This window comes from Anguilla anguilla, chromosome 12, assembly GCF_013347855.1.
Source record: "Anguilla anguilla isolate fAngAng1 chromosome 12, fAngAng1.pri, whole genome shotgun sequence".
In the NCBI taxonomy this organism is placed as follows: domain Eukaryota; kingdom Metazoa; phylum Chordata; class Actinopteri; order Anguilliformes; family Anguillidae; genus Anguilla; species Anguilla anguilla.
This window is the reverse complement of record NC_049212.1, coordinates 26,140,896-26,166,138: the sequence shown is the minus strand read 5'-3', so window position 1 is coordinate 26,166,138 and position 25,243 is coordinate 26,140,896. Positions and strand designations below refer to the sequence as shown.

Genomic DNA, 25,243 nt, shown 5'->3' with positions numbered 1-25,243 from the left:
ATGGTCGTTTTCATCAGTACAGACAGGTACAGAATAAAAATCATGACCTCAGTGTTGGCTTTTCGGAAACCATATTCAATTGGATATGCTGCATTTATTGTCTAGGCTATTCGTAATTGACACTGAGCTTGGGAGGTAAGTATACCAAAAAAAGAAAAAAAAAGAAAAACGTATTGCGTTTATCAGTGCATGCATTAATCTTTATTTGTATCAATTAATTTTGGGGAAACTGAAATACCCCAACGGTCCAATGTCTCCTTTGAAACGGCATAAGTAATAGCTATGCTACAAAATAACCACGTTCCTCTTGCTACTTTGATTCACCCACCGTTAAGCGAATGCTATTCTCCTTCAGACTACAACAGAGCATTTCAAATACCTACTGTTTATTCAAACAGGAAACATTTCAGCAATTACTTAAATATTTTAGAGGGCCGTGTACACACGTGTTGTCAAGATAACCTATGAAGGATAAATTAATGTTTCAGAAATAAATCATCATGGGACTGTTCAAATGTTTACCAGCAATTACGTGAATTAAATATATTATCGCAGTGGTGCAAGGGCGCCCTCTAGAGAAGAGTTGATGTCCAGACGGCTTAGAAGCGACACACCCCTTGATTGGGTTTATCATAGCATACAAAGAGATCAATACGTGGGGGGGCGTTAATAATAATAATAATAATAATAATGTAAAAATGTAGCCTAATACAGTGTTAAATTGGAAATAATGTTGAAAACGGTCTTTTTGTATTCCAAACATCATTCTTACCTGCAGTCCAGTGCATCCCAGGTATTCCAGACGATTTAAGAAATTCTGTTCACCTGCACTTGCTCCAGACTGCTGCAAAACAGGACAGGTCTACAGCTTTCAGGTTTGGTCTGCAGGGGTGGAATGACTCCCACTTGACTCTGAGCATCAAGCCTTTATAAAGCCTTCACCAAATACAGTGAATATTTTATTGAATCATCTCAACAAATGCAAAGAGCAACTTGCTGGTACACATAATTGATTGGACGTAAAAATAACAGATGTCATGAGAAATTTTAATACTGAAGTGTTCTATTAAAATGCTGTTAAAATACTCTGCATGTCAGAATAAATCAATGTGTCTCACCAGGACTAGGGTTGGGCTCAGCTATCCAAGAGGACAGAGGTCAGGACATTATAATTCAGTATATGAATAAAGAATAGCCTTTTCATATGCAGAATGTAAATGACCCAAAGTCACCCTTAGCATGAGCTTTGGGAAAAAAAGACCATCGCCACAAAGACAAAATGAGACTAAAAGACTTCACCAGGAATCCTGAGTTTGTTCAATCCATTTTATTCACACCTCTCTTTTTTACCGCACACAACCCTGAAAGCAGAATGTTTCTGTCTCTGGTTGATATTCAGTGGAGCAAAACCTGTGCACAGCACAGATTTATTCTCTTCTCGGCATGATACCATTTATGTTCTCAGCATATACATACAGTCTATGCATGTATCTGATTTATAACTATGTCTCTATAGATCAAGCTGGTACCAACAAAAAAAAAAAGTTTTGTTCTGCACACAAACCAGTTAATGTTGCCATGTCAGAAATGTATGTATGTGCATATGTGTGTTTGTATGAGAGTATGCAAGTGCTTGTAGGTATAGGCGTTTGTGTATGTGTGTGCGTGTGTCTAAAAGCAGATGAGGATGTGTGTGTTTGGGTATGCTGGGAAAGATGGAATGATGGTGTCAACAGAGTGTTTCATATAAGACAGCACCTGGAATCGTAGGTTACCATGGAAATGCATCTGAAACAGAGAAGCTCCGGAATATCTCCAATGTACACAATAATCACAAACTGACCAGTCAGCTTTGTCTTTTCCAAAATGTTGTAAATTAGGATTTACACAATCTGAGTCACAATTTATTTAACAATCAAATCAAAATGTCTGCAAATGTTCAGAAAATGGCTTGAAAATGTATTCTGAAAATAAACAATATTTAAAGTGAATAAATAGCCCTTCCAGAACATTTGCTCTCCTGTCCAGTCACCAGACTGATCACATTAGTTATTCTTTAGTGAAATTAAATTTGCCAATTTCACGCTACCTTTTTCTAATTAAGTGGCCAACATTTAAACATTTGTTCGGCCAGGATTATAAGGTGGTTCATTTGACTTTTTGCTGCCACAACACTCAATTACTCCTTGCAATACCGAATGCCTTACAGACAGTAGCAGAAATGAACAAAAAAGATAAAATAAAATAAATTTGTTTTCATTATCTGAGTTCAGATGGTATATTATAGACAAGAACAATGAACTGGTTTTAAAGCATTTCATCAATCACACTTTCATATATATATATATATATATATATATATATATATATATATATATATATATATATGTAAATATATTTATAGTTTTATGTGTTGTATAGTCTTGGTGTATCATAAAGTGTACTGAACATAAACGTGATTGCAAAAGTGATCATTTCTATAAAACAGAAACATTTCCAACCAGTGCTATTCAGAACTTCAGATTCAAAGGATAATCAAGGGGATACAGATTTCATGTCCCACTGTCTCTTTTGAAAAGCAGAAAGGTCAACACAATTTCTCTTGCAAAGTCTGCACACCGCACACAGCAAACCCCATTCTGTTTCACGTCAAAGCAAGCGTAGAACTGATCCACTCCATGCCCCCCCCCCCCCCCCCCCCCGCTACCGACACACCACTGCCCCCCCCCCCCCCCCCAATCTCTGAGCGCCATGGTCTGAACTGCGGTCCTCTGCATGTCGCCTGATACGCACTGATCGGCAGGCAGGCTCACATTGCAAAGACATGGAAAATCAGGCTTACAGCTCGATGGAAACATAAATTCAACAGTTTGCAAAGTATTATTACACATGTATTCACCCTATGCAGTAACCACTGACGGACTTGTAAGCACACATTGTTGCAAAGCTATTAATAACGATAAGCATTCATTTCTCGGATTGTGAAGATATAGCCTCTCAGTGACATTTTTATCATGACGCAATAAGTTGCACTTACTCAGCAGGTACCCAGCACTCTCAGGCATTCGTCACACCCTTTCATTATTACAGTGTAATTACCTTGGGACCATAACATCAGATGCTCATTATGAATCATGTCAGTGCTTGAGAAAATTGAGTTATATTAATACAGAGGCATGGGCTGCTTTTAATACAGCACCCCTCGACATTTCATTTGTAACGGATTCACGGAATAACAGTTTCTGATTAGAGAGAGAACTCCCAATACCATCATGCCTACACATCCCTAAGGGTTCAACACTGGCCATTGTGACTACTGATTGCTACCATTATTATTAAAAAAAGCTTAATACTTATTTATGTTCCTGTGCTATTTTAAATAAAATTAATATTGTAATCGGAGATTCCTCAATACTATCTGGATACTCAAGGTAAATGCATTAAAATTAATATGAAATACACGTCTGAACGCACAGGTGTTTGAGGTGAGAGTCGTCATGGTCTTATCATTAATCATCAATACCAGGCCATAAATTAGGCATATTCACCGTATTGATTTGTTCTTTGTTCTATTCCGCACGTCGGCTTCTAACTGCGGTTCTACCTCTAGGGTGCAATGTTACATTATGTGGCGGATGCTCATGCGCCGACTCGTTTTTGAACTACGCAGCAACAGGATTTACAAATTCCCCGATGTCACTGTTTCCGCCGTTACTTAGTCATAAATCGCTAACAGCCAGCAGAGTGCACAGCCATTCGGTAAGGAGGGCAATACCGTACTCATTAAAACGCCCGCTAGCTCCTCGTTTACCGGCGCATAATGTACATCTTTCTTCCTCCCGAAGGTGGATAAAGTGCACTCGTTTAATCTTTCTTCGTGCTCGTGGTTACATTCGTCGCCGCCGAGTTGCCTCTTTTACGGAGAAGCGTTGTTGACAGGAGATTGACGGGATGGCCAGATTAAAAGCGTCAGCAACAATGAAGTCAACTCGGCGAAAAATCTTTGGGGTGGGATGAGAGGGGGGCAGACGGAAAAGATTTGGCTTTCATTATGATATTGACTAAAGGAGAATGCTGCACAGATTAAAAAAAAAAAAAAAACCTACACAACTAGGCCTACTACTTTCGCTTCCAAACCCAAGATGAATTGCTGATTGCAGTAGTGACCTGGAATACGTAATGACGCATATAAATACATTTTCATTGTCCCAGTCACTCAACACGTCAAGAAAGGGTCCCGTTTTCATGATGCTGTTAAACAGACCCAGAAGCAAAAGTGTAAAAAGGCAGACTGAGAGCTGACACCAGAGAGGTTGCGTTCTGCATCAGTTGTCCTCAACATCAAAAAACATCCAATTCACTGAACAAGAGGAAGCACTAATCACCTCAGGCTATATTTCACCAATTTCTGCTCCATGTTTGATTCAGTCTTGCTTGTATTGACATTGTTTATGTCTATATTTAGTCATTTATTTATTGCATTTGGGACAAAGCACAATGAACCGACGTGCCTGCATTAGCATCAATCTTAAGGTGTCACATTTTTCCTGTCGGAGTCATTTTGAGAAGCTTCACGCTGCTATGGGACTGGATTTTACTTGTGGAACATATCCTCCTTTTAAAGGATATAGTACACATCATGATCTAGATGTCTCTACAACTGGAGCAAGACATTGAGTACAATATGAAAGCACAAATTGTGAAGGAGGCGAACACATCTCAGAGTGTACACCAACCACTCTGCTAACCCCTCCATTTATGGTTGGACACAGGATTCCTGATGCAAAGGAAACCCTCTCTGGTTGAACAAGCAGCCTTCCCTTCTACGGACATCAGAGATTGCATTTAACCCAAAACAGCAAGACTCCACTGGCTGTCCCAACAACCCCTTCTAGTGTCAAGTGGATCTGTTTACATGCAGTTTGTGGTCAAAACCAAATTCACCAGTGAAGAAAAAGCAATACGTTTTCTTAAAATAGTTTTGATTTCACATTCACAATAAAAACAACTGTTCACATTTCCTGGCATCATCACACAAAATTAATCAGTGGGGGTTTAAGGGGTGTTCTGTGGAGAGCACATATTTCCAATACTGCGACTAGCACAAAGTCTGCCTGGACTGATTTTGCAAAAAACAAATCGTATCTTGCCAAAATTCAAACAGACTGGTGAATAGGCCCTTCTCAAGCAACATTTGCAGGGTCTGAAACTATAAGCACAGTGGGGAATGGAACCAAGTAGAGAGAGGAAAAAAGAAAAAAAGGGCACAAGAGCATGTTGGAAAATGGCGGGATGAAGAGGCCATATTAATTCGGAATGTTCTCACTGTGATCAGAGACTCAATGATGAACCTCGGGTAGTTTTTAAGCGTTTTGAGACAGAGTGGGGGCGGTCCCCCTGATGCTGGGCACGCTGGCCCATAGAAACTGAGCGGTTGCCAGCACGACATGCCCCCAACTGGTAATGGCTTTGATGGCAGGACTGTCCTAATGGCGCCAGCTGTAAACGGAAGGCTGGGAGGCTAAATGCAAGGCTATGTCCAGATGTGTGAGCACAAAAAAAGGCAGTTCGGCAATGCTAGTCTACATGCGTTACGAAATGAAGGAAGATGAGCATGTGTAGGAAAGTGAACATTTCAGCCTTGACATGTCACAGACATGTCAAGGCAACACTCTCGAGGCCACAGGCTAAACACTTCTTTTCCCCTCAAATTTCTCCATGCTAGAGCTCTGTTAAGTTTTTCTATATACATAAATTAACAATAAATATCTGCATTATAATCATGTATTTGTGTATATACACACTATGCATATACATAAAATATGTCATATATTCTTTTTCATTCTTCAAGCATTTTCAAGAACAATATTCACAGTTTAGTCAAACACATAATTACACTGGTCACCCAAACAGTCTGGCTGCAGTATCCCCTTTTCAGCTAAGAATGATTGGATATTTCAGTCACTGTGGTTTCCTTCCAGCTGTAAACAGCTGTGAGGCTCATGATTTGGTATTGATAATTTTGCTGCCCGATGCACTGTCTTCACTCTCTATAACTCAATGGCAGAACTTTTTCACATTTCTCTTGGCCAAATCTGATGAATGTGAATTTACTTTAATTTGCTTTTTCTTCCCATGTATGGAAAACTAATACAGATGCAGTATACAAATACGTATACAGATAAAGTACAGATGCAGTATGCAGCATACAGATGTAGTACAGATGCAGTACGTAGCATACAGATGTAGTACAGATGCACTTTTAACCTTTTCTCAATAAGAGCAGGGTACATGATCATCTTTTGGAAACAGGAAGATTAAAGGGGACCTAAAACAGCGCCATGAGGAACCTCAAGCTAAGAGGACATTTGTTTTAGGTGGAAATACAGGACTCAACCTGAGCCCATTCATCAGTGTAAAAGTAGCAAGGCAAAACTTGGGGTATATTACTGTGATTCAATATTTTTGATGAATGCATTTCATTCAATAACTCTTGCACTCTTGCTTCTTCCAATAAATACTGTGCGTAACATCAATTTCCTCTCATTTACTTGCAGTAGATTCTCAGTTGTGCCTATGTTATATGTGCAAATATTTCTTGTGATTTTCCATCTCACAATTTAAAATGTTCTAAAAGATATTAGTGAGGGCTCAAGACAACCTGGTTATAATAGTAGAACCACTGCAAATAAAACACCTAGGAGGATGCATCCTTTATACTGTCTCCACAGATCAGCTCTTGAGAATGAATCCCTGTGGCACTGTCCTTTAAAGAACATAGTGGAAAGCCCAGAAAAGAATATATCGCATTCTGAAGGTTTGGGTTATGCAAGATTCCCCGAAACTTTCAAAGTTATGATACAAAGTTCTGGCAGTGAGATGGGAGTGAGACCATTTCACTGAGAGGTTCCATTGACGCGAATGCTAGCGTGACACATGCTAATGCTAATGGAATGGCCAGTGGTTTTCATGGAGCCCTTGGGAATGTCCAATTCGTCACAGATGACCGAAAGGACACCCCAGTAACTTGAGTGGGGGCAGGAGGAGCAGAAAGAAGGGGAGAGTGGGGGGCAGTAAGGCCCCATGGTTTTTTTGTGTGAGGTGCATCTGCACTTGCGGCACATTTCCTGACAAATCCAACATAATACGATTGATTGAGGTCCAAACGAAAGAAATTGCTAATTATGCAGACATTTAAGAAGAATCCTTAGCTGTGTTTTTATAAATACCTATATACACAACACCCTGGTAAGCCACCGTCAAGGGAAACCAGCCCCTGATGCTTTGTGGAAACCTGGTAAAAAATTATTTTTATCCATTAAAAAATAAAAAGCTGATAGATACCATCTATATACTCACATTACATTGACAAATAATGTATATATACTATATATATATATATATATATATATATATATATATATATATATATAATATGTATGTATATACCATATGTATCTGTATATTTATGATTTCTTTTGTGCATTGGTATCTTAATCGTACAGAGATTGTTCAGTTACCCCAATACCACTAAGGTAATTGACCTGGTCCCACATTTGGAAATGTAAAAAAGGGATACTGCAGTATAAGCCTTGAGGGGGAAGGTCCGTTCGGAACAGTCAAGGGAGTCCTGAAAGTCAGGGGGTCGGGGGGGTCAGGGGGGATGGGGGTGTGGGCTAAAAGAAACCCTTTGCTTCATCTTGATTTCTCTTTTGTTCTGTTCATCTCTCAGACGGCTGCACAAGAGGAGTGGAGCTAAAATTCCTCACGAGAAACAGGTTTAGGACAGAATTACAGCTACAGTGTGCATTTCCTTCCTCTATCTCTGAGTGTGCTAGCTAGCAGCTTTTACAGTACAACGCTAGAAAAGAGATCAAATAAAAAAAACGAAAAGGAGGAGCAGCGACCCCGAAGCGAGCGCTGCTGCCCTCTTCCCGTGTTCCCGGGGGCGACCCGCTTCCTGTTGGCGGCGGGGGCGTTTCCTGTCAGAGGTCGGGAGCGAGAGCCGGTCACCGGAGCGGGCGGCAGCAGCAGCGGTGGGTTCCTCCGCCCCGCCGGGCCCTCCTCCCCAGCTCTACGCAGATCTATACATGTACAGTTGTGTATTGCACAGCTTCCCCTTCGAGCCTGGGGACCGGTCGTCAGTGGTAACGGCTCCTCTTCTCCTCGGCCTCTGACCCGTAGTCCCTCAGGCCAATGCCCTTCTGCAAGTTCAACAGAGAGTCTTTCATCTGGAGGGAGAGAGGAGAGCAGTCAGATGACCTGGAGCTCCTAGGGGGTTTCCAATGCAGCACTGAAAGATCCACAAATAAGATGCTTCATGGCCGTCATTAGTTAATTACCTCACAGAGGTAACAGTGCTGACATTTACATTTAGTAATTTCGCAGAATCCAGAAATCCAGGAGGAGTTATAAAGTGCATGTATGTGCATGATGTTTAATGCAATTACTACTTAACAAGATGTTAAAACTTTTCCTGTGAAAATTGAACCCTGAAGCTATTTTCAGTCTGCGTGCTAATAAAAACACAACTCTGATGTAATTTAATTTGACAATAGGGAGTTCCATTACTGGTTTTCTTCAGTGTGTATAAGAATTCATAAAGAAGATTTAAATTCACTTCAGCAACAGACATGTGGATTTTCCACATTCAGAACCAAGAACATTCAAGGTTCTGAAGGACCAGTAGGACCCCTGTAGACCCTGAGTAAATGCTGCCTATGTTTTACATAGTAAGGTACAAAGTGGCTTACAGAAACTAAACATGATTTACTTCTAAATGAAGCTGATTTCATATAATGTTCATATATTAAAGAAGTGCACCCATTCTACATGTCAGAGATTCAAAAAGCAGAACATCCACATATTTTCTCAGTCGCAAATTTCACAAATGTTTATTACAGAGTTGAACTTTCCGTTTTTGACTGAAAGCTCAGCTCTTGAATAAACATTTGTGAAATGTCTTTATCTGCATGTCAGAGATTGCAGTTCATAAACTACACGAAGTGCCCAGCAAAACCAATCAGGTCTGACACTCAGGACTCTATTTCATGACACACAGAAGTGAAATGGGGTATGCATGGATGTGGTGGTGTGCTGGTGGTCAGGTTTGAGTCGGGATGGCTTGGTAAGATTGCGGTCAGGTTTGGGATGTCGGAGGTAGTTTGCTATGATTGCAGTTAGGTTTGGGTCAGGGTGGTAGTTTGCTATGATTGAGGTCAGGTTTGGGTCGGGGGATGGTAGTTTGGTAAGATTGCGGTCAGGTTTGGGATGTCGGAGGTAGTTTGCTATGATTGCAGTTAGGTTTGGGTCAGGGTGGTAGTTTGCTATGATTGTGGTCAGGTTTGGGTCGGGGGATGGTAGTTTGGTATGACTGCGGTCAGATTTGGGTTGGCTCGTACCTGGTCCAGCAGCAGGACTGAGGATTTGATGATTTCCCGCCACTTCTGCAGCTCAGTGTCATGGTAACGCTGCTGCGACTCCAGAAGCTGGGCCCACTCCAGCTGTGTCTGCGGCAGTTTACTGTATACACACACACACACACACACACACACACACAGTATAAGGGGTGTGCAGTACTTTTGGGGGTAGAAGTGGTAGTAATGGTGTAGGGCCTGGATACTCAAATCTTACTGCTGTTTGTTCTTTACCTGTTAATTTAATGATTACTGCCAGTGACCCCACTTAATTCCACCCACCTGGTGTCCCTGGTCTAAAACAGCCCCTGATCAGATGGGAAAGAAGAAAACTAGCAGTACCACTGGCCTTGAGAGCCAGATTTGAGTACCCCCTTGTGTAGTGGGTGAACAGAATATTTGCAGGATGGAGGCACACCTCTCGTGAAGTCGGAGGCCCTGCCAAGTAGTGAGGCTCTGGGCACTGTACTCCAACATCCACAGCTTATAGAACAGCATCATGTTCAGGAATACCAGCAACACCAAACTGGAGGAGGAGACAAAGCACATCAGAGCACTGCGCATTAACTACAATACCCAAGACCCTCAGCACATCACAGCACTGCTCATAATCTATATGACCCAAAATCCTCAGGGCATCACAACACTGCTCAAAAACTACACTACCCAAGACCCTCAGCGCATACCAGCACTGCTCATTAACTACACGACCCAAAACCCTCAGTACATCACAGCACTGCTCATTAACTACATTACCCAAATCCTCAGCACTACAGCCTTTAATGACCATGGAAAACTCATAGAAGAACAGAGTATCACCCCAGATATTTAGCATAAAAAGAACAACATACCTCACACAGATCCTAGGGCAAGCAATGGAGGAAAAGGAGAGCGCAGTTACACTCATAACAGATAGAGAAACGATGAAGGGGTGTGTGCATAACCAGGATGATGGCTGTGTACTTTTACACACCAAGTCTGAAAATGTGCAGCTGGTCCGAATGACCCTGATCAAAGTGACAGGAATGGGGCCCCATGGTCGTTCTGTCCCAGCTGTTTTGGCCCATCTCACACTAACTCCAACACTTGTGCTGCAATAATTCCAACACTAGCACCCCTCCCCTCCACCCCCCCTTTAAAAGAAGCACCCCTGGAGGTACTCACACAAAGCTGATGATTAACAGGAGCTTGGACACGCTGTAGAGGGCAAAGCCACCTGGGACGTGGTCTGGGACGTGCCGTGTTTGAGTGGAACCTTCCGGAGATAAGTGAGGAGAGGGACAGTTTCAGAAATGAGCGGCCAAAAATGTACATTGAGTGCAGCTCTCTCCTCTTGCTGTCACATGCCTCTGACCTGCCACATGTTTGATGCGGTGGATGACCTCATCGTCGGTTGGCGTGGTGACAGGGCTGAGCACCTCCTCCAGGTGTTGGGCGCGGAGGTGCACCAGCGGCCGCTTCCTGCGCCGCAACGTCGACGTCTTCGTCGCCTTGGCTTTCGGTGACTGCCTGAGGGGCTCCATCAGCAGCCCCTCCTCCATCTTAGACAGTTCAATTTCTGGGAAACGTAGTCCAATCAAAAATAAACTTTAGTCACAGCCTCCTCCACTTTGGACAGCTCCAGCTCTGAGAAATATAGCTCAAACAAAAATGAAGTTATTCACAGCCTTTTATACCTTAGCCAGCAGTAGCTCTGGGAAATGCAGTTTTGATTACTAAATGTAGTAATCACAATAAAGCTTAGTCACAGATCATTACAGTAAGGGTACAACAAGCCCTTTGAATGCTAAATGAATTCTTATTATTATACTGATTTACAAACTGATTACATTTTTTGGCTCAGGTTCTTTGACAAATCAAGTGAAACTTTGTTAAGAGTAAATTTTACAGTCTGAATACATTTTGCCAAAAAATATGCCAAACAATATCAAGAGTAGAAAAGAGAGACAAAAAAATAATAAAGATAAGATTCTATTATGACTACTGACATAGCCAAAATGTTCTTACACATTTTGTGCAGTTTGTCTAGCCAGTTTGTTTGTCTAGACTAAAGACAAGCTGCACTCATACTAGGTGTTTAACATTTTGATGTTGCACATGATGCATCTCAGCCTGTCCAAAGGAAATGTGTGCATTTTGGTAGAAAGGCCTTGTGGGTCTAAGTGGGCGGGGCTCACCAAGATGGCGGAAGTTTTCATCCAGGCCACTCCAGAAGTTCTTCTCGATGAAGCCCTTGACCAGCCCCCAGGGCTGCTTGCGATAGCGAAGCTCGGTGGAAATCCTGAGGCGCGGGAAAGGATAGAGCACACCGTCAGCATCACAGCGAGCGGACTCTTTACCGGGGGCGAGCGTGTGTTTGCGCGTGCACATGTAGACGGCATGCTTACCTCAGGCGACACTTGTTCTTGGCCACCCGTGTCAGCATGTAGCGGTTGAGCGTGTAGAAGTAGTCGTGGTACGGCACATCATGCGTGATGACCTCAGCGTCAATGATGTAGCACTCGCTCTCCTGGCTGGCTTTGTAGAGTGTCTGGAGAGAAAAGGAGAGAAGGAGAAAGAAGGGGGGAGAAAGAGAAAGAGGGGAATCAGCGAGAGAGAAAGAGGGGGGTGAGAGAGAGAGAGAGAGAGAGAGAGAGAAAGAGACTAAGTGTTGATAATAATGGCCAAATGGAAACATTTTTCAGTAGGAAGGTTGTTTCTCATTTTGAATCAATCTGAGCATAAGCACAGTGTCCTGCATGCAAGATAAAACTGTTACATGATACTCAGTTTATCTTGGAAAATTCACATGCCAGATTGTACCTTTGGATGTACAAACCTTCATCACAGCATTCAGTTTGACTCTATTACAATCATGATAGCTGTAACACTAGCATCTTGTGTTACAGGGAGGCAGCCTCAGAGCAGGCAGGAAGGAGGGAGGGGAGCCAGCTCACCTGCATTTCCGTGACAGCGGCGGTCTTGGGGGCCAGCGGATTAGAGAGGGAGATGGTGTACATAATTTCCCTAGTCTGGTTGCCCTCATCCACCTTCTTCCAAGGGTGATACACCACGTCTGGGCAGGAGTCATAGAGTCATCGCCAAGGAGAAATGATTAATTATGACATCACTCGTCTCCCCAACAGACACTTTCTTTAGAGGGAACTGGACATATGCCAGACAATACCATTTAGAATATATAGTAAATAAATGACGGCTGAAGACTTGGTCTCCAACAATGTTGTGTATAAGTGAGTCACCTGAGAACCTCCGCTGCTCCATGAAGTCATTCATGAACTGAGACTCTGTGAAGAGGATGCCGTATAGCTTGTCCACGCTGAACTTGTATATCTCGTTGATGTACTGTCGACCGTTCAGGTCTTCATGGAAAGCCTGGACCTCCCCTGCTGGAGAGATTCAAAGACACACGCATACACGCTGTAACTGCGAATGGATTGGTGGAGAATGGGGCAAGGCTGTAAAAGTGTACTTTGATTGGCGGAGATGGAGGCGAGCATGTAACTGTCTGAACTGGTGTAGAAGGCGGTGAGACCCGTACCTTCATCGTGCGTCTCAGAGGAGTCGCTGAGTTCGGTGGGGATGTCTTCGTTGTCGTTGAAGTCCAGCGAGGGCAGGGGCACGGGGACGCTGAGCTCGCTGCTCTTCTCCTCAGCCAGTGGGAGGGCTAGGAGGTCATCATCCGGAAGGCAGTCTATGTACTCCTCTGGGGGCAGGTCGAACTGCAGACAACAGCCAATCAGAACAAGGCATTAGCCAAGGCTATTCACTGGACTTGGACCTGGACCAATCAAAGGGCATCTAAGCTTGCATCACTGAAAGGGTATGTGCTCATTTCACAATCATCCCTTCAGTTCATGACAAAGAGCGCAAAAATAATTTATTACTTTCTACAGAGTACCAGCATGTATTTATACATGAAAGGGTTCAGATTGGATATCAAGCATGGAAAACACTTTTTCTGAGTTAAATAAACCAAGATATATTGTTTTTGTTATGAAAATCACCAGGCTGATATAACGACTAAATCATCCACACCAAATCACTAGAGATCACACACTGTGGGGTCCCATCAGTGTCAAAACAAGTGATAATGCCGGTAAAAGAGGTTCATTGGAGTTAAGCTTTAAAAATATTTCATTTTGCAAACATGGTGGAACACTGAATGTTCAGAGCAGTGTGTACCCCAGCTGGGTGCTCAGATACAGCGATGTGGTAAGCAGGAACCTTTTAAAAACTGCTTTGATGTGGAAGAGCAAATGAGGCAATTCCCTGTGTGACCCTTGACCCCTGACCCTCAGGTCACAATACTGCACCAGCACTTCCTCTCGAATGCCCTTCGAACACCCTGGTGCTTGTTTTGATATATGGTGCAGCCATTATACACTTGTTTATATGGGAATTTGTGCTAAGGCATCCTCTTACAAGTTATTTCCTTGTAGCCATAGCGACTGGTTGCCTGGTTCGGCCTTGCCCTGCCCCACGTGGGTAGCTGTGGTGAGTGACATTATCATTCTCTGTGGACTGCTTAGAAAAAGGGCTGCTCAGTGCAGATCAGGGTAATATCAGTTCTCCTTAAGAGACAGATAGCCTCTGGCCTTGGAGCAGGGCTTCAGTCAATCTGAGGTGGGTCAATGTCCATTAATTATTGCATTTATCATTTAATCTAACATCCATATTGATTTATTATGTGGAGTGATGGGACTCACAGAGATGGCCGTCTCACTACTGCTGATGGAGGTGAGCGTGCTGGTGGTGAGAGACTTCTTGGGCAGCAGCGGGCTGGCGTCTGGCTTGGCCTCCGCGCTGCTCTTGGACGAGCTGTCATTCACCTCGATCTCCTCTGGCGGGATCTCCTCGCAATACCTGGACCGGGGGGTGGGGGTGGGGGGATGGCCGTGAAACAGGCAGGGGTTATCACCCTGGTAGGGCCGATCAGGTTTTGGGAGGGTGTGGTTTTGGATTTGGATTCAGGTGATCTGTCTTTGAATGGGCACATAGAGATCACACCCTCACACCTTTGAGGGATGGGTCTGGGAATCTGATTGATCTAATGCAGCTTTTTCTAAGCTTTTAAATAGTTTTTTGTTAAATAGGACAGTAGTCCATTATACAAGTGCCAACTGCCACTTCCACAGCATTGCATATATAACCAGACCACTTCTATCACCCAGCCCCGTCTTTTTTAAATTCCTACCGCTACACATGGGTAAAGATCCATTAAGTGCTCATGGACACACCCTGAACTTGCATCAGATGTGACACCAGGGAGAATACAATAGTGCACTGTTCATAGCAGTCATAAATGAGCAATAGTACATTGTGGGAAAAGCCTGTCTAAACACTAGATAAACAGCAGAGGAGGTTTGAACACTGCTTTGATGTTATCAGCGTAATGTTGGTGACTAAACCTGACCATGAAGTGAGAATGGAGAACAGCAACTGGCACAGCAACATCTTTTTTTTTGTCATGGGGAAGATTACACCCTAAATTGCATAACCCTTAGGCGGGGTGCGGCCAAATACCACAGGGATACCGAGGAAAATGGACAGGCTGATAAACAGATGAAACCTTTGAGGCATTATTTGTAATCTATTACCAACTCCCAATGCATTAGAATAATGACAAGTAACATACATAGGGGACAGTTCAGCAATTTTATAATGGAGGTGGAATGGAGCAGGGCAGGGGGGATGGGGTCGAAGGTTAAGAACTGGGATGGGAGAGCAGATGGGATTTGGTGTGGGGGGGTAACACTCACCCCATGGTGTTGAAATCGTCGTCCGGAGGCACGTAGTCCTCGTCATCGCTGGTCAGCCCCAGCTCGTTCCCGTAGCACTGATGTACAAAGTGCCACAGCTCTTTGGGACACAGCGGCTATGGAGGGGGGTTAAGGGGGGGGTAAGTGAGAGAGAAGCTTTCAGACTCTACCACAGAAAAACAAACTCTCCTCTTGTCACATGGGCAGATTCACAAAGAAGGACCGCTGCCTCTCAAATCTCAGCTTTGGTTTTAAATGGGATCATTGAGTCTGACACTTCAGTTGACGGTTTGTTACAGGTGAGAAACACGTGCCCACTGTGGTGAGTACTAAGTAAAACCTGGGGTCGGAGGCCAGGCCTGGGGTCCAGGGCTCACCTTTTCGAGCAGCGCGTTCTGCCAGAGCCTGAACATCATCATGTACGTCCTGTCCCGGGCCCCAAACGAGGTAAAAAAGTGCTGTGGGAGGGGCACAGAGGGGTGGGACAGAGATCACCAACTAGTTTCACTAGCGCACACGTACTGTTATGCTCCAGACAACATTACTACACCAACGAGTCATTGTTTTAAAATTGCACTTTCGACTAGTTTTGTGCACAAATGCGTCATTACCAAACTAGTTCCACGATAAGGACAGCACAAATGTGTCTTTACAGTCACATTAAGCATACAGAAATATGCTATTATAGTTAAATTCGACTAGAGAGCCGTCTACATTCCAGTTGCCGTGGAGCCATTATGACATCCCAGGTGGGCGGCAGCAGTCGGGGCCCCGCCCTCACCTTCTCAGTGTCGGTACAAACTTGAACAGCATTGGGGATGAGGCGCGCGGTCTTCTCTTTCGTCATCGAGCAGACATCCTTCAGCCTCACTGTCAGCTGGACATGGAACAGAGATTGCAAGAAAGGGAAAACCAATCACATTGCAAGAATTCACAAACTATGTGTGATGTCACAAACACAGAATTGTGTTCATTTTACACTAATTTAAAAACAACACATGCATCTTCTGCTAGGTAAGTATACTGGATGTGTTACTACAGTTAAAGAGCTAGGCTACTAGGCTTCTAAACACAATAGAGGATTTAAAAGCAACACAAACATATGTAGCATGAGGCACAGTGAGGAAGAGAGAAAGTTCCGGAAATCCGTGTCAGTACCAGCGTTTCCCATCTGAAGATGTTGCTATAGAAACAGATCCAGTTTTCGGAGAGGTAGAGCCGCCCCTGTAGGAGGATGTCCCTTTGCAAGGCACAGGAGTAATCTGCCAGCAGAGGTTAAAGGTCATTATTAAGGAGGCCCCCCCAAATACATCCCTGTGGCTCCCCCAGCCGAAACTGAATTACTTCCTCAGAGGGTCACCGGCAGTACATTTTGAAGCAAATACCAGCTGTAACGGCGCATGCTCTGTGTGTTTATGTGGGAGATCTGAGGGTTATGATGTCATTGTCACACCACAGAGCCCTTATACTTCATTACTGTTCAGTTTAGCTGGGAGAGAGACATGGTCCAAGTAAGCCTCATGAAAATTCACCACACCAACAGCAGCTTTTATGCCATAAGATTAAATATGCTAAAAATTATTTTAAACTGCCCCCCCCCCCCCCCCAAAAAAAAACATTCTAGAAACACAACACAACATCTGTATACCGATGTCCCCTGTTCCTTGTTGCTATTAACACCGTTTACTTAAGGAAGTGCAGTGGACTGAGGCTGAAGGTCTTCCTGTCTCTGGTGACCCTGCCCCACACCCCTCCTCACCCACGATGAGCCGCTCCGTGTCAGGGAGCTGTTTGAAGAGCTTCCTGAAGTCCTCATTGCGCTGCTTATATGTGGGACTCAACACCTGCAAGAGAGGGGGGATGACAAAAGCTGAGAGATTAGAAACACACCAACACACACACACACACACACATGCATACACACACGCACACACCACACACACATACAAGCACACACGCACACACACACACACACACGCAGTACGATGTGGTCCATGCTGGTAAAGACCTCCCGGTCAGCTGGCTCCTGTCCCTGCAGCAGAACTGTGGACATGCAAAGGACTGTGGGACACTTTAGCAGGAGCGGCTCGCGAGCGTGAGCCACGCTGAACGGGGGACAAGGCCACGCCCACGCCCACGTAAGAGGCGGAGCTCCCTCACATCACTGTAAAAAGACCCCGGGGTCTCCGCTCTGCTCCCAGCATTCCTGAAGCGATGCGTTCGGAACATGCCACATGCTGACGCTGCAGTACTGAACACGGCACATCGGATCCCCTACTCAACTGACATGCAAATAAACCTCATGACCTCGGTGCAACAAATTCTCTGCTTAGACCAGACAAAATAACAACCGCTGTAGACACACATAGCGTAGACATCACCATGAAGCAAATTAACTGGCCCCCTGCTACTACCTGATACTGAAGTGAGCTCTTCTGTGATTACCCAGAATGCCCATGGAGGTTACAGGGTGGAAAGGCAACAGCTTGCACCAGTGTTCACACTGTTAGACCAGGAGAGCATAGCTCCCAGAGGGCCAGAGCATGTGCTGGGTTTTGTTCCACCCAGTTATTCTGGCTTAGTTTTCTAAACAGCTGTGCACACCAATCTCTCATATACCGCACCAGACCACCAACGACGCAGTCTGCAGCTGTAGCCCATGACTTTATCAAAAATGTCAGATTAAATAAGTATTCAGGCTCATGAAATCCCACAATCGACCTTTGTTTTGCCTGCCTGGTTTACACTCCCGGCTCCCTCCTTATCGAGATATCCCATAATAATCAAAGGGTTAGGTATGGTGATCTTACTGGCTGACTTGGCAAGTTCCTTTCTGCAGGGATATTTCACATCCTGGTTGAGACGTCATTTGATTTGAAAACATTAAAGGGAAAAGCTCTTATAGGTGCAGAATACATGTTCATCTAAAGGGTTTTGGTAACTAGTCTGCTAATCCCCTTTACATTAATAAATCTTGATTTAAACCTGGAAATTTTTTATTCAATGATATTGTCAATAAGTATATTCACCACCAAAATCTAGCGACGTACTGATATAGAGAAGGATCTTTTGATATCTATCAATAAAACCAACAAAAACCTCAAAGTTTTGTGGTCATATTGTGTGTATGCTGGCCTAAGTTTGAAGAAAAGCACAAAGCAGTTTGCTTCCTTTTTTTTTTTAAATCACCGAGACTTTTTTTCACAACAACATCAAAGGGCTGGTCTTACACTGGGTAGCATGGGAGACCACCCTCTCTGAAGCATGAAACTGTACAATTCCTGTGGAAGGGGCTGCGCACCGTCGAGCTTATCTGCGTGACTAAACAGAAACCCTTCACTCCCCCTCGGACAACCGCGCAGAGAGAAAAACACTGCATTCCTCCACCCGCATGATGCGCAAATATCTCTGTCCAGAAAGTCACAACTTATGTTCAGATGGAAACGAGGCCCCAAGGTCGTTTGCTAGTGCTCCAACATGCATCTCTGCCAGCTCCTCCCTTTGAAGAAAAAGCACTTCAGGAAATAATACTTGCCAAAGCAGAAACCAAAGAAATCCCTACCAAGGAAACCTTAGTGTATTTGATCCACTCCAAAAAAAAAAGGTTGCTGTACCTAGAATTTGTTTCTACTATTTTGATTTGTTTAACACTGCGTAATTGCATTACAGATGACTTCGCATATCAGTCTACATAAAGTATGTACATTATGGACACAGCACAGTCTACATACACCATAGTGATAGTATCCCCTGGCAAAAACAAATAATACAAATTTTTTTAAATCAGGGAGAAAGGTTTCATTTGAAATCAAACTACAATATTCTACACTATTGGCCATGAGTTCAGAGTGGTAAACAATACCTAAAAATAAAATAGCTTGTTTGTCAAGGACCATTTTGGCACCGCTCTTCAGTAAAAGGTATTCTGAGTGTCTTTCAATACAACAGACGCACAGCAGAGAAGTTCATTCTCACATGAAAGAGGACAGCATAAACAGCAAGAGGGTTTGACTTGTCTGACAAGGGCCCCTCTCACTCTTTCCTACAACCGGACTACAGCCAGACTGGGCTGGTAGTGCCATGAACTAATCGTGGAGACAGCTGAACGGTACAAAGCAGCCTGGTACATGGTACAGACCAGCCTGGTACATGGTACAGACCAGCCTGGTACATGGCACAGACCAGCCAGATACATGATACAGAAGAGCCTGATACATGGTACAGACTAGCCTGGTACGAGGCAGAACCCATCACCCCCCACCCCCACGTAACTCCCAAGCAGCAGCACTTACAGCAGGAATCTCCTCAGACTCCCAGTCCCAATCCCAGTCTTCCCAGTCAGGACAGGTCTGCTCATCAGCAGACGGGCCCAGCAGCAGCCAGCCTGCCAGGGCCTCATCCAGCTCCAAGATGGCCTCCCAGTCAGCCAGGGAGTCCGTCAAATCCTGCATGTTGCGTCCGTCAAAGAAACCAAAGACTGTTCTGGGATCTTTCTTTCCGGTGTTGACCACACACGGTCAGCTGGGGCAAAGCCAGCTGAGGACGACGGCAGTATCTGACCCCGGGTTTCAGAGATAGGTTCCTTGTACCAGTAGCACTCAAGAATCTAGATGCTGCAGCTCCTCTGGGAAACTTTCTTCATGACTCCTGTTGCATGAGCCTAGTCCCTCTGCTAGATCTCTCTGTTTCTCTCCCCCCTCTCTACCTCTCTCTCTCTCCTAGATATCTTTTCTTCTCTTTCTAGACATCCAAGACATCCAAGATATATCTCTCTTTCAGATATCTCTCTCCAAGATATCTCCCTCTGTCTCTCCCTCTATCTCTCTCTCCTATTGTCGATATTCTTTTTCTGGCAGGGCGTCTGCTGTCCAAACAAAGCCAGCACGGTCCCGCAGGTGTCCAGGCAGAAAATCTCAGGCTTCCTCTCCTGTGGAGACCTCCGCTTCAGCCTCCCTCCGGAACGATGAGTGTCGGGTGCGAGGCGAACGTCCTGTCTCACGCTCTGCCGCGAGGGCTGGCGGTTTCGAAGTTTATGGGCTCACACGCGACCTTTAGTTACCCTGTACGAGCGAGCCCCATTAATCTCCATTTGAAATGCACGGCACCACTGCAGGGCTTGCTCTCGTGATTAACACAGTCAGAGGCGTGTCTGTCTTTGGGTCGTTCTGTCCGCCGCGCTTTTACAACTAGAGAAAAACCAAACAGTCAGGATACAAAGTAAACATGGGTGGGGACGATACCGTGAGTACGCCCTCCACCCCCGCCTGCATGCCCCTTTGCCCCAGTGGGAAATCCCCCCACACGCCCAAGAGCCTGTTTTAGGAGTCCGCTCCCTCTGCTAAGGTCAGTACTGCACCTCAGAAACCTGATCCCCAGCTATCATAGGAGAAAGAAGCTGCGCCATGATTCACACGCAGAGTAGGACCAAGACAGAAATGATTGATCTTCTTAAAATTGTCCACTTAAAAAAAGACCACCTTCTACAGGTGTAAAAATGAAAGCAACCAAACCAGGCTTCTCTCTGGGATCCGTTCCACAGAAGCCACACGGAGCAACAGCAGAATCACACGCCTTCCTCTACTCAGAGGAAATCAGCTTTCTGGGAAGCGTTTCATTTTAAGCCAAGCAAAATTCAGCAAAGAATCAGACAAACAATTTTTTCTTTTTTAGGAGGGAAAATAAAAAAAATCTTCAGCATTTTTAAGCTTCAACAAGCCTTAAAAATGATCATGTCCATCCATTTGTCTCAAATCAATTTTTCTGCATCATCAAAGGCATTCCAAAAAGAAAAAAAAAATGTTCAAAAGTGAAAAGAGCTGTGAGGGAGGAATCCCCTTTGGGTCGATGGTTCCCATCCTCCAAGGGTCAGGTGTGACCCTGGATCAGTGTAGACCGGTCCCGGGTAATGGGTGACAGTAGCAGCTCCAGGGAGGGTTTGTAACACATTAACCAAGAAAGCAAACAGTGAGCGACAGGGAAGACAGGTACCGGAGAACTGCCAGATCTCGAGCGGGGGCTGTAACCACGGAGATGGCATCCGCAGCTCAGTCCCTACGGCAACTTCCTCTCCCTGCTGCGACACTGAATTCCTAGAAAACAACTCTCAAGGAGTGCAGGAGGAGGAGCGTGCGTGTGTGTGTGTGTGTGTGTGTGTGTGTGTGTGTGTGTGCAAGTGTCTGTTTATGAGCAAGTGCAAGGGTGGGGGGCCATGAGGCAGCCCCTGTTTCCTTCAGAATTACAGCTCCTTCTGACCAACCAGCAGTGCGTGCCTGATCAGGAAAAGGGGGGGAGGGTTGTTTGGGAGGGTCCGTGCCATCGAAACCAGAAGCAGATGTGGGAGTTCACACTCATGTCGGGACTAAAACCCCGACTGACCCTCAAGCTCCCCCCCCCCAGGCTCACTGTTTACTCAAAGGAAGTGCACAAAAAATACCATATGATCAGCCAATCGGCTCGGCTCCAGGGACTTCTGAAGAAAATGAGCAGGCTGGCCCTAACAGTGTAATTCTGTGCTGTTCAGATCCTTTCGGCTGCCTCACCTGAACGGGGCCGAAGGCACGTGACTCAGCTCAGACTGAAAAACAAGCCCTTTCTTACTCCCTGAAAACCCCAGAAAGCCCCCGAAACCCCTCTTGCTGACCGCACAAGCCTGCAGAACTTGCCGAGTGGGAATGGATAAGCAGTTTGTCCAGTTCATCCAGTGCGGGTGGAGTGTAAAAAGTACCCGCACTGAAATGAGTGAGGACACACCCCCTCAACCCCTGAGACACAGTCCACCTGGGGTGAATGAACTCTAGAGCTCCTCCCACTGACAGCCTGGGGGGAGGGGGGAGGAAACGCAGATTCCCTGCTCATGCCAAAGAGGTGAATCACAACCACTCACCCGCTCCCTAATACATCTGTATCCACCCTGAGGGACACAACCCTCCCCCCACCCCTCCCAAGGTAATCAGCACAGAGAGAGAGCGAGAGAGACACAGTCAGCCATAGCTGATACAAGTGCTGCTTTTTGGAGTCACTCCAGAAATCTGGAATTTTTTTTTGACCCAGCCCCCACGCCACGCTGGCCTTTGACTAGTAACTGAACAGAGGTACAGATAAAAATGACATGCTTGAAAGAGGAGGAGTCATGTTTATTGCTAGTGACAAGCTTTATTGCATTGCCTGGAGACCCATTGTGTTTGCTGGTTTTCACTCTAAACTTAACTTAATCTCTCAATCATAACCAGCTAGTACTTTGTAACAGGCTAAACCATTTGTGGAAAATGAGGAGGTCAAAGACAAAGAAAAAGACAACAACTCAAATTTGCACGGCATTAAATTAAGTTAAGAAAAAAAATGCAGTAGTTTAAACACACATTTTCCAAAAGCTTAATTGATCAAGACGTGTCCACCCTTCGCTTGAAAGCCACCTCCCATCTAACAGACCTGACTTCTGACTGCGAGTCCAGTAAACTGTAGCTTCCTCATGAGCCACCATTTTCTGCACTCGTTTGTTAGACAGAAAAACAGACGTTTAAGGAGGGCGTAGAGGAGCAAGCGCGTCACATCGCTGTCTCTCGCTGGGCTCAGAACTCACGTACGGTCTGCGTTTTAATCACAGAGGGCTCAGGGCCATGGGAGATCATCACTGCCACAGAGAGACGTGCGGCAGAACTGCCAGCCTACATTACCCAAAACACACTTTGCCAAGAGTTGAAACAGGAAGTCAATGCCCCTACTGGTGCCATTAGACAGGGAATGATTATTCACCAGGCCTGGCTAAATACTGACATCTTATATCCAGCCGTGCTGGAATTGTAGTACAGGAGCTGCTAACCCTGTAAAACGGGAAGGATGAGGGATGAGAAACCTGCAAATTACAGCACATACAGTGTGAACCCCAGAGGTTGATGAACAGATTGTGCTGAAGCCACACTTTTATCCTAGCGTGGGACAAAAGGCCAAAAAGACAGGCCTGGGAGGGCATATTCTCTCTGGGAGCCATATGGTCAAATGATGAACTGACCGGCCTCAAACGCTGCTGACCCGTGGCACAGAAGCTGGGCGTGGCCTGTGCCGGAGCCACACCCCAGATGGGGACATTTTGAGTGGATTTTCCCCCACACTGCCTCGCTCTCTGGGTGGGATTTGAGGCCCCCAACCGAAAAAAAACATAACCTCGAAATACAGAACTTTAAAAATTCTGAATGTTCCTGCCACTGAATGCCACTGTAAAATCTTTTGGCAGGTATTTCTCACACCACAACCTAAACTAGGCACAGACAGGAAAGCCATCATTTCCCATGGGACCCGTATACTGTACAAAGACCATGCATTTTTACAACCACACGCTACATGCAGTCTGACTGGGCCTAAAGTAAGGCCCACCTTTAAGGCAGGGGAACAGTCTACCCACTACATGAAAGAGTCGAGTCCACATTATTAGCATGTTGGGTGATAAAGGCTCGGGGACTTGATGATGTTATCCAGAGAACACACGTGCGGTCGTACGAAGCACCTAAAGCTTCCAGCTGGGACTTGAGCAGCTTCAGCTGTGCTTAAGCCGTGCTTCAGTTGTTCTTCGAATGAAACGACACCCTATGGCAGTGTTTCCGCGCCCTGGTCCTGGTAACTCACAATGTGCACAGATTTAGGTTCCGCTTTGACAGTTTCTCTGAGCTGTTGACTCTCAGTAAGGGCTAAAATGTTGAGGTGCACACTATTAGTTTAATGTGAAGAGAAAAAAATGTGTTGCTTGGTCAGTGTATTGAAAGATTAAGGAATTCAAGCTACTTCTTGTCACTTTGTGCACTTATTACAACTGAGGAACGTACTCCATTTAATATTTTCAGATTCAGACAAGGAGCTACATTCAGTTCGTAAGGGCTAGATGACAAGAATGTGTTGACCTGTATCTTTTTGATGGGACAAACTCACCACTGACCACACATTTCACACTATTGGATGGAAACACTGCCCTAGGGTACAGCAAGCTAACAGCCTCCTGTTCTGAGGGTGATCAGTAGGTGGCCACAGGAAACACACCCACAGCTTCTGACCACCAGCGGAGAAGCACAATGTATGGATCACAGCTTCCTTGTTACCACCTGCAGTGGAATTGTGGTTATTTTTTTTAAATCTCTTTCCTGGAGATGGAGACACAGTTGGGTTTTAACTTTCGGAAATGGGGTGTCACAGGTCATCTCGGCCGGGATGAGTCTGATTTTTCAGGTGGCAGAAGTCCACCAGCTCGCAGCCAGGCAGTAACAAGGTGCGGTTCTACAAGAGTGTTAATGCCTCTGGGGTCACCCGAGAGGAAGCACCGTATGGTGGAAAATGAAATCTAACAAAATGTGGCTAAATAAATGAGGGATGAGTGAAAATTCAGAAACACAAGACATGCTTACTCTCAAGAGATGTTGTCTTTCATGCTGAGGAACACAGAGAAAGGTAGAACAGAAAAAACAAAAAAAAAGAACAAAAAAACCCAACAGGAAAAAAAGAAAAAGTCTGAGTCTGACAGGAGCAGAGAAAAAAGAAACAAACAGAATGTACCAGGAATTCACAACCTCCCTTTTCCTCACATAACACTACAGATGTGGCTTCAAGAAACATTCCTTCAACACAGCGACATTGAAGCTGTTTCAATGGTCTTATTTTCACACAATTTTAAACCAGTAATTTCCTTCTGAATGGCAGCAGGGTTATTCAACAGAACAGACATAAGAAAAGAACACATATAGAAACCCATATAAAGATCGACCCCAACCTCTGTCTCAGGTGCAAGCTTGTGTGCAATGACTCTGTGTTGTAGTCTGTATTTCCGGTCACTTGTCTCCCCAGTACTGTCTCTGTGTCTGTGTTCCCTGAGCTGCTTCACTCCCCTGTACTTGTGTGATTTCACTATTCGGGTGGTTCCGGGTTTTCGTGGTTTCCCCCCTTCTTTCCAGTCTCGCTTTACTTTCTTCCTGCTGATTTCTAGTTTTACTAATTTCTACTAATCCCTACTAACTTATAGATTGTAAAGTACTAACCTCACTAATATACTAACATGTGAATATTACTAATGGACTAACACACACTAGT

The 25,243-nt window shown here is 44.8% G+C and overlaps 1 protein-coding gene across 11 annotated transcripts in view; it reads right to left on the bottom strand.

Annotated features, from left to right (window-relative positions):
• Positions 1–4,965: 4,965 nt before the first annotated feature.
• The window catches only part of gramd1bb (GRAM domain containing 1Bb), a 131,721-nt gene continuing 111,443 nt past the window's right edge, over positions 4,966–25,243 (bottom strand). For 6 of the 11 annotated variants that reach the window (XM_035384978.1, XM_035384989.1, XM_035384979.1 and 3 more), the window contains 18 exons: positions 24,565–24,588; positions 16,935–17,019; positions 16,334–16,437; positions 15,957–16,052; positions 15,553–15,633; positions 15,176–15,291; positions 14,123–14,279; positions 12,955–13,135; positions 12,656–12,802; positions 12,353–12,471; positions 11,804–11,946; positions 11,594–11,697; positions 10,771–10,974; positions 10,581–10,671; positions 10,268–10,279; positions 9,835–9,942; positions 9,402–9,522; positions 4,966–8,231 (listed from right to left, as the gene is read on the bottom strand). In XM_035384978.1, the coding sequence (XP_035240869.1) occupies positions 8,142–8,231; positions 9,402–9,522; positions 9,835–9,942; positions 10,268–10,279; positions 10,581–10,671; positions 10,771–10,974; positions 11,594–11,697; positions 11,804–11,946; positions 12,353–12,471; positions 12,656–12,802; positions 12,955–13,135; positions 14,123–14,279; positions 15,176–15,291; positions 15,553–15,633; positions 15,957–16,052; positions 16,334–16,437; positions 16,935–17,019; positions 24,565–24,588 (1,983 nt within the window). In that variant the 3' untranslated portion in view covers positions 4,966–8,141. The remainder of the gene's footprint in view (positions 8,232–9,401; positions 9,523–9,834; positions 9,943–10,267; positions 10,280–10,580; positions 10,672–10,770; positions 10,975–11,593; positions 11,698–11,803; positions 11,947–12,352; positions 12,472–12,655; positions 12,803–12,954; positions 13,136–14,122; positions 14,280–15,175; positions 15,292–15,552; positions 15,634–15,956; positions 16,053–16,333; positions 16,438–16,934; positions 17,020–24,564; positions 24,589–25,243) is intronic. The other 5 variants (XM_035384984.1, XM_035384985.1, XM_035384980.1 and 2 more) reach the window with 4 other exon arrangements.